The sequence below is a fragment of the Anser anser genome, assembly GCF_964211835.1.
Source record: "Anser anser genome assembly, chromosome: 13".
Classification (NCBI taxonomy): Eukaryota; Metazoa; Chordata; class Aves; order Anseriformes; family Anatidae; genus Anser; species Anser anser.
Window position 1 is genome coordinate 3,355,085 of NC_139734.1, and position 12,553 is coordinate 3,367,637.

The following is a 12,553-nucleotide window of genomic DNA, read 5'->3' on the forward strand; positions in this document are numbered from 1 at the left end:
CTCATCTTTCTGCTTCCTGCCCTTACACACATCTACAGCACAAATACCTGAACTTCATCCCACTTATTTTTCAAGTACAAGATGGATTACCTTCCACAGCAGTCAAAGTTTTGTTAATGAGTAGTAGTGTTTGTTACCGTGACATTTTTATAATCTAGATGGGTGATAATGGGAATATGATATGTAAGACTCTCAGTAGCTGACTTCAATATTTCATTGCTTTTATGTCTAGAACAAACCTTACCTGCTCTCAAATGAGACATCTCCTGGGATCACATGAGTGCTTTCCTTCCCAATAAGGAATCTGATTCGATCATAAAAGAGCCTTGGAGGATGCTGAGAAAAAGGCGGTTGGCTGTGTTGTATAAGGTCAAGGGGATCAGGCGAACCCTGGCAGAGAGGACTTGCATAACAATTGTTTTGCTGACAACAGTCAGGGTCTACACAGTCTGTCAAGCCATCTAAAACAGAGAGAATAGAAACTTCAGGAAATTGAGTGATTCTGAGAACAAAGCACAGTGTTTGCTACTGGAAAGCACAGGAGGTATTTAATCAATTGGAAGGCATGCTGATTATGACACATTCAAATTCAATAAGGCATGTATGTACATGCTTAATTCCGGGTGGCTGTTTCTCTCTAGTCATTAACACTGTATCACCTCATAAAGTCCCCACAGAACAATGACAAAACAGAAGCTCCGAACTAAGGGACTATGGAAGAGCAGGACTGCACTACACACTTGTTAGTCCACCAAGTGCATGACCCACCCTGTGCAGCTGATCTCTCTAATAGACCTTCACTACCCCTACTGTCTGTTCACACCTGTGAAGAATATTCGCTAACCAGTCTGCAATAACGCAGTCTGAAATGTTGTCCAAGTCTCTTAAGCATCCTTACTGTAGTAATAATGATAATAAAAAAGATCCTTGTTGCAGTTTTCTGACTTTTATTTTAAGAACTACAATAGTTATATATGTGCTTTAAGATGTTTATTTTCATTTATTGGTCGCGATACTAGAATGATCCAAAAAGGCAGAATCATGACTATAGTCCTTTTGCAGCTGGTGATAAACAAACCCCCACCCTGATGCAGGCTCTGTCCCAGTGACCTGACAGGTACAGTCTTCTCCATGGATGTTTGCCCAAGGAAAGCAAATATGAGAAATGAAAACAAACCTATTCCTCCTCCCTCCATTCTTCAAGCATGAAAAACAGGAGAAATAATTGATTTTTCAAAAATCTACATTTCTTCAGGGACAAACTTACAGCTCTCTTTGGGGGTGAAAGTAATTTACTTAAACATCCAAATTTTGTGATTAGAAGAACAGTGAAGCACTGAAGTAAATCTAAATTAAGCACCTAAATAAAACTTAAAATTGGACTATTGGCATTTAATTCCATCTATCGGCAGCTTAGATGTCCAAATTGCCTAAATTACATACTCTACCAGAAACACTCAGACTTAATAAGGTACGTTGAAATGCCCAACTATCTCCTTAAACATCCATTTTATGACTTACCAGTTGCTAACTTCCTTGGACTGACAAGCACACTAATGCATATAAAGCAAGATTAAGGCATCATATCCTTTAACCTTCAAAAAAAGACATCTCTTCTTTGTATTTTTAACAAGGTCAGTCTGTATGAGTGTGGAGTCATCATATCACTGTACGGATTTCCCTTGTGTTAAAATTGGAATGCTACAGCATCAACATACTGTCAGACATTTTCACTTCAAACTTTGACTTTTCCTGCTCTGTTCATACCAGTGCTTTGTGTCTATAAAACCCTACCTCCTCAGGGCAAACTGCATTATCAAAGAAGCTTCTGTAGCTTTGTCATTGACTTTAATGGGTGCAAGACCAACCCTCAGACAGTTCTGCTCTTTTCTCAACAGAGCACACTGCCCTGTGTGAGTACTCAGTAAATAACAGCATAAAATATTCACTTCGAAAGGAAAGAAAAAGCCCTTCAACTGAACAAACAAGTATAATGAAATGGGCTTTCCTGGAATCTGAAAATCCTTGCCTGACCTTGAACAAGGTGATTGTTTGGCTAAGCAAAAAATATTAACAGATCTGTCCTACTGCAGCTGGGAAATCAGATAGAGCAGGCTAGTTTGTGTAATGACGAGCCAAGGCAACCGTAGATAGCTAACAGCAATAATCTGAGCCCCTCAGGTCTAGCAAAGCTGGCATAGCTACAGGTCAGTGCTTCTGCATTCCCCCAGTCCTGGAAGACAACAGGCATATGCCAGCACTGGGAGAAGAGCTTCACAGGGTAATGTTGAGTTTATTGACTTTCAGTGTAGTAGTCACTTTATATTCAAGAAAACCTAAAATACTATTGAGATCTGTATGAAATCAGGAAGCTGAAACAATAAGGGACCTCCCGTTTAAACAAAGCCATACATGAAGCAGATGGAGTTAGCAATATAAACCAGGGGGCTTTCATTGTGTCCTGACAGGAAAAAAAAAACAAAAAAAGTAAAAAAAAAAAAAATTTTTTTGGAGGTTGAAACCTCAAAAGCAAGCTTGGAACTGCAAGGAAAAAAAAGTCCTCATTGTTTCTCCTTTTTTTTTTAATCCAAGGAATGAGACACAATATTCTTAACAAGTGAACTGAAAAACATCAAATTACTACTATGTTCTCAAAGTCTGTAAATATTAAAGATTTCTACCAGACTTGAAAAGACGATGAAGGAAATAAAATCCTTTGCTTTTACTCTGTACTTATAAAGATCCCCATGGAAGCTCTGATGTGGTTAGGTGTAGCCACTCAGGATAGATCTCTGCTGGTGGAATGGAGCAGTGACAAGTCTTCTTCAAGGAGCCCAGGTACTTTCTGGAAGGAACTAACTTCTAAAAGCTGACTGCTGTCTACCTGGGAAATTTGAAAAACATTGGTCGGGCAGAATAAGTACTAATCATGAAAAAGACATACTTATTCCAGAATAACAGCATCCGTGGGGAAGCTATTTTGGAGTAATTTATTCTGCTGTAGCTACTCTGATTAATTTTTTCCTTGTCAACAAGCTATTAGATGTGGGAACTTAGCTGACCTGATTCTCTCATTTATGTAAGAAGCAGAAGTGAAAATTCACAGAAGTATTAGAATCTGAAGATTTCCTTAGAAAAGAAATAGATATTGAAATGACAATTAAACACTTTACAGTAGCTTCCTCTAATGGAATCCTCATTGTCTTTTGCATTGGTCAACAGCTTACATGCTTGGCAACAAGCACTCTGCATACATGCTGTATACATAAAGAAACCAGGCAAAGGGGAAGCAGTTTTCCATTTTCCAGCCAGGCTCTATTTTCATCTTTTCTTTGCAAAATGACTATCTTACAAACTCATACAGATTCTGCTAATGGAGTTATTTTGGCTTCAATTACTTGCACCTGGTTTCATCTGCCTCTCCAGGCTCTCAGGGCTATGAAAGGGTGTTTCCCTCTAGTGAGGGTGTGAAGTCCCAGAAGCCTTTCTGAATAACCCAGGGTGGTATTTGTCCTAACAGCACCATGAATTTATGTACTGCAGCTATTTAAGAATTTTTAACTAGAATTGTCACAATAGCACAACTTTAGCTTTTTTTCCAACAATCAAACAGAATTTAGAAAAAGAAAACAGGTTGTGTAAAACTGAAAAATATTTTTCACACTTTGCTGAAGTAAAAGAATAAAACACCTACTTTGGGGCCAATGTGGAACCCTTATTCCAAAATAAATTGTTTGTTCCACTTTAGGCTCATTGAAGCCTTGTTTTAACTTAGAGGAATTAAAAAAATCTAAACCCCCCAAACAAACATTTCACCTTGAACACATGCACATGAACTGTTCTGAGATTTCTGAACAGAACTATTCCAGTACAAATTATTGAGGGCATCTTGTTCCAGCCTTCGCACATACATAGCTTGTCTTATTTGGATTGAGTAATGCAGAAAAGTGAAGATATACAGGTTTAAGCCTCCGGTTGCAGAATATTTCCTAAATCAGATATTCCTGCCTCCTATAAATGTTTTCTTTAGCCATTATCGGGCTGTTTACTACCATAATTCAGCATGATGCCCATTAAAAGAAACTTGGTAAACAAACTGGTACAGAATCACAAGTTACATATGGAGGCAGTTTATGACAACACAAATCATGCTAGTAAGTGCACGTGAGGATACCATTTCCAACAAGCCAATCATATTTAAAATGAGATTTTTAATCCAGTAGAATAACCCAGAAAAAAAAAATCTTGTTTATAAGCTATAGAATCAAACTCATTCACTTGCAAATGCTACAAATGCCTTATTTTCAATTCTCAACCAATGGTCACATTTTCTTTTAGTTAAGTTTTCATATCAGGAACCAACTATTAAAAGCTCAGTGTGTTAAGAAAACAGAAGGGTTGCTATTAAATCTCAGGACACAACAGTAAGGAGTATGAACAAACCACTACAAACAGCAAAAACTGTAATTCATACAGCAGGGGAGCCTGCATGCTGGAATTTTTCCTGATGATTACAGACAGTGCATCACAGCATAGGTGTAGGCTAAAATGTATTACAGGGGTGTAAATGACTTAGGTTTGTTATTACTGTTTTTAAAATTTATTTTATATAAAAGGCACTCAGGGACCTTCACAGTGATTATATAATAAAGTGATTCAGATTTTGGTGAAAAAATTTTCAAATTCATGGGACAGCAAGTGTTACAGTTTCACAACTTCCAGGTACCTTGTTCTGTATGCAAGAGGTAATGACAGACCTTTTTCTTTTTCTTTTTTTTTTTTTTTACAGTAAACTAGACAATCAGAATATTTTTAATATTACTGCTAAAATCAAATCCACAAAGACCAACTTGAGGATAAAAAGCACTTCATAGAACTCTTAAATAATTTAAACAACTTCAAAGAGAACGCAGAGCATGCCAAAACAAGCTGCTCTCTTTTCAGTCACAGCACTCCTCCCTGCACTGCTGTAGCAGTGTTAGGAAAAGATTTTCCCATTTCCTTGCTGGTGAAGAGATCCTTTTGGGAAACTTTCAATAAGGAATTATATTATTATTTACCGTGTCAGGAATTCGTGTCAATGTAATCACACAATGTTGTTCAACAAACAATATAAACTTTCTTGGTTACACAGGTTTTTTGGTATTTAATGTGGTGGGAAGAAGACACAAATGTGATGAAATGAACTGTATGGAGTTCTGTGGATCCACTTCTTCCTTGGTTACTCTCCAAGAGCCTAACTATTTGCTGACCAGATTTGGGCAAATCACAGAGTCACAGAGTCACAGAATCACCTAGGCTGGAAGAGACCTCCAAGATCACCTAGTCCAACCTCTGACCTAACACTAACAAGTCCTCCACTAAACCATATCGCTAAGCTCTAAATCTAAATGTCTTTTAAAGACCTCCAGGGATGGTGACTCAACTACTTCCCTGGGCAGCCCATTCCAATGCCTAAAAAACCCTTTCGGTAAAGAAGTTCTTCTTAATATCCAATCTAAACCTCCCCTGGCGCAACTTTAGCCCATCCCCCCCCAAAAAAAGAAGCATTCACACAACCCCTGAGAATTGGCAAGAGCTGTTTTATTGCCGGGACATCTTGCAGGCAAGCCTGCAGGATGTCTGTGGTGTTTGGTGGCTCCAAGCTAATGCTTGCGATGGAACCTGAGCAGCGAGTAGGGGGGCTCGCCGGGCACTCCTGTGATGCTGTTGCTGCTCTCGGATGGCAGAGCACAAAGGCATGCTGCAGGAGTCCCAGGTCTCTTCTGGCCGAGGCGGATCCAATTCCATCCGTTCCTCCACATCTGGTGGATCCAGCTCCATGGGCTCCATGGTGTTGGGCAGAAGGCTAAGCCAGCCCTTGCCCGAGACTGCCCAAATGGGATGTCTTCCATCAGGAATGTTCTCAGGCCAGGGTGCCGAACCAGGGGGTCACCCAGTTCCACACCTCGGTCCCATGCCACTGTCGGCTTGATTTTCATGCATGGGTCCGAGGCTGCCATTTGGCTTATGGCCATTACTGGGTCCTGCACTGTGTCCTGGACTATAGGCACGCCTCTGCTCCCTGCAGCTGTCTGCCTGATGTTCCTGACTTCGCCCCACATCACCGTTGCTCCTATGGTAAGGCCCAGGCTCTGCAGGGTCCCCCAGGCCATTTGGGTTGCCAGGGAGAAAGGCTGCCCCTCGGTCACAGGGACTGCCCTGCACCTCCCATCCTGTTCCCTGGGTTTATTTTTAACACTGTTTTTTAAGTAATTTCATTCAATTCTTTACAGAAAAGAACAGAAGCAAGGTGCATCACAGTAACAGTATTTTGTATTAGAGCTTTCCATGCACTGCACAATACTTATATTAAGTCCTCAAGAAATTAAAATAACAGTTGGAAAAAGAAAAGGTATTTTGTTAGCTGTGGAGTCATCCTATTTGCTAACAAAAAAACACACTAAGAGAAAGACCATGGAACAAGTCAAATATTTAGGGCCTGGTATGAATATCTCTATGCCACCTACATCTCAAATCCTGGCTTTCCTAGTCTGCTCATCTACCCTTGAATTACTTGCAATTCAGGGCTGCAAATACAGGGAATGTCACAGTAACGCACTGCTGAAAACAAGTCGGTGTTCACAGTCAGTACAGGTTTTCTAGGTGGTGGAACACCACGAGGACATTGGAGAGGCACCAGGGAGATCACCAAGACGGAAGCAAAGAACAAAGCAGTTCCCATTGCAGCAGCATTACCTCCCCCAGCTCACCAGTGCAGCCTGCAGCAACTTTCACCACAGCTTCTTTTCTACTAAACCACCGAGACGCTTTATTGACCGGATAAGGAAATGATAAATTCAATTGAACTCTACCTCCCACATTACTGGCTTACTTCATTTAATAAACTACCCCTATCATCAAATGCTGGCAAGCAAAACGTACATAGGAGTAATATTTAAAGTTGCCATTTTTCTACTGTAAAGTTCAAAGAACACACTTCTCACCTCTTCAGGCTTTGTCACATGTGGAGAAGGCACTGCTAACTAACCTACTATTAACTACAGTAGGTTTGAAGTTCTGTAGTTAACACCAAAACCAGAATGCTACAAGTAGCAGCCTATATGCTTATGCTTTACTTGCATATACATATATGCAGACATATTCACAAACACACGTTACTAAGAAACACACATGCTCACTCACATGATAATTAGAACCATCCCCAAGCAATATATTGTATTTAGTTTTAATAATACCAATGCCCTTCGCTTTCACTGCTTCAGAGCGACCCAGCAGTGCCCGTGTCAGTGCTGTATCTCTCCATACAGATCCCAATGAACGCAAGGTAGGGATGGAGCTGTGAGAATGAATATCTAGAACATTTTCACAGAAAGCAAAATGAGCTGTAAGTTTCTCCCTTTGGTAAGCAGATTTTGTTCTCTGAACTCCTTATGCAGGACAACATAAAAAACTCAATACCAGAACTCTGAGCTCTTGAGGGATTTGGGCTTTTCAGTAGTTACACTCACACAGTCAATTGCTGAACACTACTGTGATTTGTGGAAAAAAAATCCACAGGAGTCTTCAACTTATATTTGCTTGCTTGCTTTTACAGTTTTCAAATAAGCATTAAACAATGCCTGTGCCAACTTGTTTCACCGCAGGCTCAGTTAAGCCCAATTAGGGTTGCCAGGAATCTGAGCAAACTGAATCAAAGAGGAACTTTGGAAGAGACTAAGCAACGGCAACATTAATGAGACTCTACTGCTTATTTGTATGCATTAATCCAAGCGGCTTCTCAAATTTTAGCCGTAATACACAACATGCACCAAACTGTGAAGCTGTTAGTGGAGAGCGCTGGTGTTGTCTAAGGACAAACCCACCGTTGGGTCTGTGGAAAGGCTGCACAGCTTTTTGTTCAATGGGCACTAGTGGTGTTTGGCCTTCCATACACAGGAGACTGCAAATATATCAGGGTATGATTTTCAGAAACTAAGCATCCCTGGGGAGCTCTCACTGCTCAGCAACAATGAAAACCATTCCCATCAGTATTATTTATATTGTGTAATAATAGCATATTACTTATATATGGACTCAATATCCCTGTGATGGATAGGTTATTAAAATGCCAATGGATAGGTCAGGAATACATCAATATTTTAGCAGCGCTGGCTATCTACCAAGGCTATGCTGAATCATATGTTTTCTTGTGCTTGGAAAAGCCTGGAGAAAGCTGCAATAACTGTCGGAAGTGACTGAAGGGATATTTGGAAGGGAATTCAAAGCCTGCAGTAAATAGTATTTTCCTTAAAAACAAACAGTCAATATTGATTCATGAAAGAAAAAGAAGATGAAAAGTGATCCAAGCAAACTTAAAACAGAGACCAGTACCAAAGAAATTAAAGGGAATGACAGGCTGCACCTTTGAGCTTAAGACAACAACCTGTACGTGCAAGAACAATGTAGGAAGAGTATCTGCAGGGGGGTTGACAGGGCGGTGGGCTCAGCTGCACGCTGGTGCCCAGCACCCTGCACGTCCCAGTGCTCCGCCTCTGCAGCCATGGGACATGGATGCTCATGTGCACAGAGCTCAGCAGAGCATTTCCAAAATGTCTCCTTCAGCTACTGAAGCTACCAAAGAGAGTCTAAATAATGGCAGAACAGGAGAAATGAGCTGCTCAAATGAGCTGAATGCTCATCTTATAAACTGAAAATGAAATCACGTCAGTCATGACAATGAACGACTGAGAATAAGAAATGGGGAATCCTGCAAAGCTGAGGAAAGCCATGGCGAGGGAAAGGCATACCCCACTGCAAAGGACATCTTCTCGACATCATGGCATTATTTAATGGACATCACCCTGCTAACAGACTGCAGATGTACTCCACGAGAGCAAGTACAAACCATGTCATCGTACATCTGTTATAATTCTAAGACCTTTCCAATGATATTTGTACTGATATTTGAGCAGGTAAACATGCCCTTAAGTCTGCAAGAAGGAAAAAGCTAACAGAGAGTTATGAGAGGGAATGGCAAAGACAGCTCTGGTACAGTCAGGGCACGAGTACTGTGCATACTAACAGGGCTCTGAAAGAAACAGTGCTCTCTCTCCCTGCTCAGGAAGGTGTTTCTGCATGTGTTTAACCTCACCACCACGGATAACTCAGTGCTTCAGCATCTGCAGAGCTGGGACCTGTGAATACGCTTGTGGCTGATCTTTATAGTAGTGCAGCAGTCCTTGAAAGAAGAAATCAAGACTTCCTCCTTCACAGAGCTTTTGTGCTGTTGCTACAGACTACACAGTAATGCTAACACTTCCTCATGCCAAATAAACGACACTAGTTGATCCCTGCAGTTGGAACTGCTAGAACAAGTGTTCTTCTGTGTTTCTATATTAAAGTTACACATTTTTTCTACCATGTATTTGAATGTATTTTTAAATAGTAAAAATGTTAGGGTTCCAGTCTCTGAAAGTAGCATATAATAAATCAACTGGAAGCTACAGAAAATTATCATGCTGCCTAACTCCTGGAAGTAGAGTTTGTTTGAAGTTATATTTGTTCAACATTACAACAACTTTGTTCTTTGGTTATGACTTCCTCCAAACAAACTCAAAGCACAAAACACCTCCTAAGGACTGATACACAAAAGCTTGATTTAAACATGATTGGAATAAATAAGACCTTTCCTAGGCAAGAATACCATGAGATGGACTGTACGTGGTGCTAAATTAGGTCTGGAACATGACCTTATGGGCTACATGCTGCTGACTGTGATCACATCGTAACAGCTTCAGCAGCGACTACCTGTCAGCGGAGTTTCGGTAACTCAGCTAAGTGCATGCTCTTAGTTCACCACAACTGCAGGCAAAAACTTAATAGCTTCCATCTTTATAAGCCTAAACGAGTTATGGAGCTTGATGGATGGGAACTCGTTATGCCCCCATAATATTCTCCTAGTCTAAGGCACAACCTCCCGGCAAGTAGGGCTTAACAGATAATGTCATGTCTCCTTCCAAATTTCTGTTTTTATGTATGTATACAAACTCTGAAACACTAGGAATCAGCTTCTGATTTCACATTAACTTAAAACTGGTATAACTCCAATGACTTTAGGGGAATTTTTCTAATTTACACTTATGCCAAATCAGGTCCTATGAACTTCATATATAAAGAGAAGTGGTTTTAATATTTAGATATAATTTCCTTTTCTTATATAAAATTGATTGCGAAGGAAACTTAATTACATTTAGCCCATCTGTAGTTGTCAGATTAATTAAATATTTCTCTCTGCACTTATCTCTAATTGTAATGTCAACAGAGCTGTCCTAGTACATTATGTTGCCATTAATAAAGAAAAAGAATATTACTTTTAAAACCTGCAGTGAAATGATGTTAAGTGTCTGCCTTAAACTGACAAATTCAAGGAGATCTAGAGTTAAGACTGCCAGCTCTTTCAGTAACTCACTGTTACTGCAGAATATAAAGCATAGAAAATCACAATACAGAGCTGTTTATATACAGCCGGTTCAGAGTGTATCAGAAAATGGTTTACACACATTACAGAGAAAACAGAATTTTTGTGGGCAGGTTTAAGAACGTACGCAATTGAGTCACTGGCTCAGACAGCAGGGGAGAGCACGAGACAGATGGGAAAGCAGGCAGGAGGGCAGCAATCCCAGCTGTGGGACCTTGTGTGAAAGGGATACACAGCGGCGTAGAGGAGCCGGGAGAGTGGGCAGAGACATGGCTGTCAGCGACCTTGGAAATAAGGTGAAAAAGGAAGGATGAGAGAGGAATAAGGCAATTTTGAATGGGATTCAGAAAAGAGGATGCTTCTGCCAAAGGACAGCGTGGTATTACAGCCCACAGGATACAAAATCAGAAGATCTCAAAATATATCTGTAAATGAGGAATCATCACTGAGTCAGAGTGTTTCTATTGAGGTCCCATAGTGACCTCAGCTCTTGGCCCTCAATCAAGCTTAGTTTATCAATGACCTAGAAGAAAATAGACAATCATTGTATTAACTTTTGACACGATGTTGGGGCATGAGATCTCACCCAAGACACTGAGATGGTCTGTAAGCGTGACACAGTAAAATAGCATACATTTCAACACATTCCAGTGTACAGTCTAAGGAAAAAAAACATAAGCATGTTTGGGGCAGATGCATTTATACACTGAATGAGAAACCTGCACAGCTCCAGGTAAGGGGGCAGGCCCGCTGTAAAGGATGGTAACAAGTAAAGGACAGGAAAGCAATAGCCCTTCTTGACTGTCCAGTAAATCAAGTGTTCCTAAAAAAGATTGGAAGACTACTTAATCTAAGAAGAGCCATCGAGGAATATTGTGGCTTTTCTGCCACTGGAAAGTTTGAAATAAAGACTGGATGTTTCTCCTGAAAAAATGCATTAGAATGTACTACAATGAACTGCTGGAAATGAGGCAGAAACTAATTCATGAAAGAAATGTGTTTTTCCCACTAATCCTAAAATTTACACAGCTCTGGAATGAATCAAGGCTACAGAGATCTGAGGTAGGGAGCACCTAGCAGCAAATGACCTGGTTCAATTGGTGGAAAAGAGTGAGCGATTATTTTAGCACAGGGCTCTCTTTATAGTGCTTTCAAAAAATTACTTTGCATTATCTTCTGCACTAGCTTATTCATTGGTCATTCAAATATAGGTCCAGATAATTGCAGGAACTGTGCTGTGTCTCAAAGGTAACATTAAGAAACAGATTAACAATAACAAAAATAATCTCTGAATGTATGCTTTATGTTTGCAAATATATTCACTTATATTAACATAAGAGTAAATTGCGGATGCATTTTGACAGGCATGGAGTATTAAGATAGAGTGTTTTTCATTTGTGTATCCATTGGATATCTCTGTACATGAGGTATAGTGGGTATAGTGGAAAGGAGGTTAAAGAAATGACTTGTTAAAAGTTTTTTTTTTTTTTTTTTCCCCAGAAAACATTCAAGTGCTAGAATGATGGGTATGGCACATACATAAATTCTGCCTTGAAGAACACCTAACACACGGGTATATTCCCTCACTGCACTGGTTCAGATCAAGTCAGTGGAGCAACCATCTTGTGTAAACAAACACAACATTGTTATTCTGTGATAAAAAGGAAAACGTACACCAAAACTACAGACTCAGGTGGGAATTGAGGATGTGACAAATAAACAGAGACATGAATTATGTATCATACCTCCATCATTGTCCAGGTTATCTCCACACACCATTTCCATGACAACGTTACATCCCGAGCCACTCCAGCCCACTTGACAAACACAGTGCCATCCGTTCTGATCAAGAGTGCACCTGCCATTTCCATAACAGAGACCTGGGCAGCCATCTATAAGAAGTAAAAAAAGCAAAAAGGAAAAAGCAAAAAAAAAGCTCCTTCATCATGGAGGAGTTTTCTTCTCATTTTCTTCTCTTCTTTTAAAGATGCAATTATTCAGTAACACTCTTTAATGTAGGATTACACTTGCTGCCTTCCAACAACAGCTACACAGATCCTTTGCAAGCCATTCATACTCTTAGCTAAATATGGA

At 40.1% G+C, this 12,553-nt stretch overlaps 1 protein-coding gene across 9 annotated transcripts in view; it reads right to left on the reverse strand.

Annotated features, from left to right (window-relative positions):
• The window catches only part of TENM1 (teneurin transmembrane protein 1), a 332,069-nt gene that overhangs the window by 89,013 nt on the left and 230,503 nt on the right, over positions 1 to 12,553 (reverse strand). For all 9 annotated transcript variants that reach the window (XM_083797987.1, XM_083797988.1, XM_083797990.1 and 6 more), the window contains 2 exons: positions 12,205 to 12,351; positions 245 to 461 (listed from right to left, as the gene is read on the reverse strand). In XM_083797987.1, the coding sequence (XP_083654113.1) occupies positions 245 to 461; positions 12,205 to 12,351 (364 nt within the window). The remainder of the gene's footprint in view (positions 1 to 244; positions 462 to 12,204; positions 12,352 to 12,553) is intronic.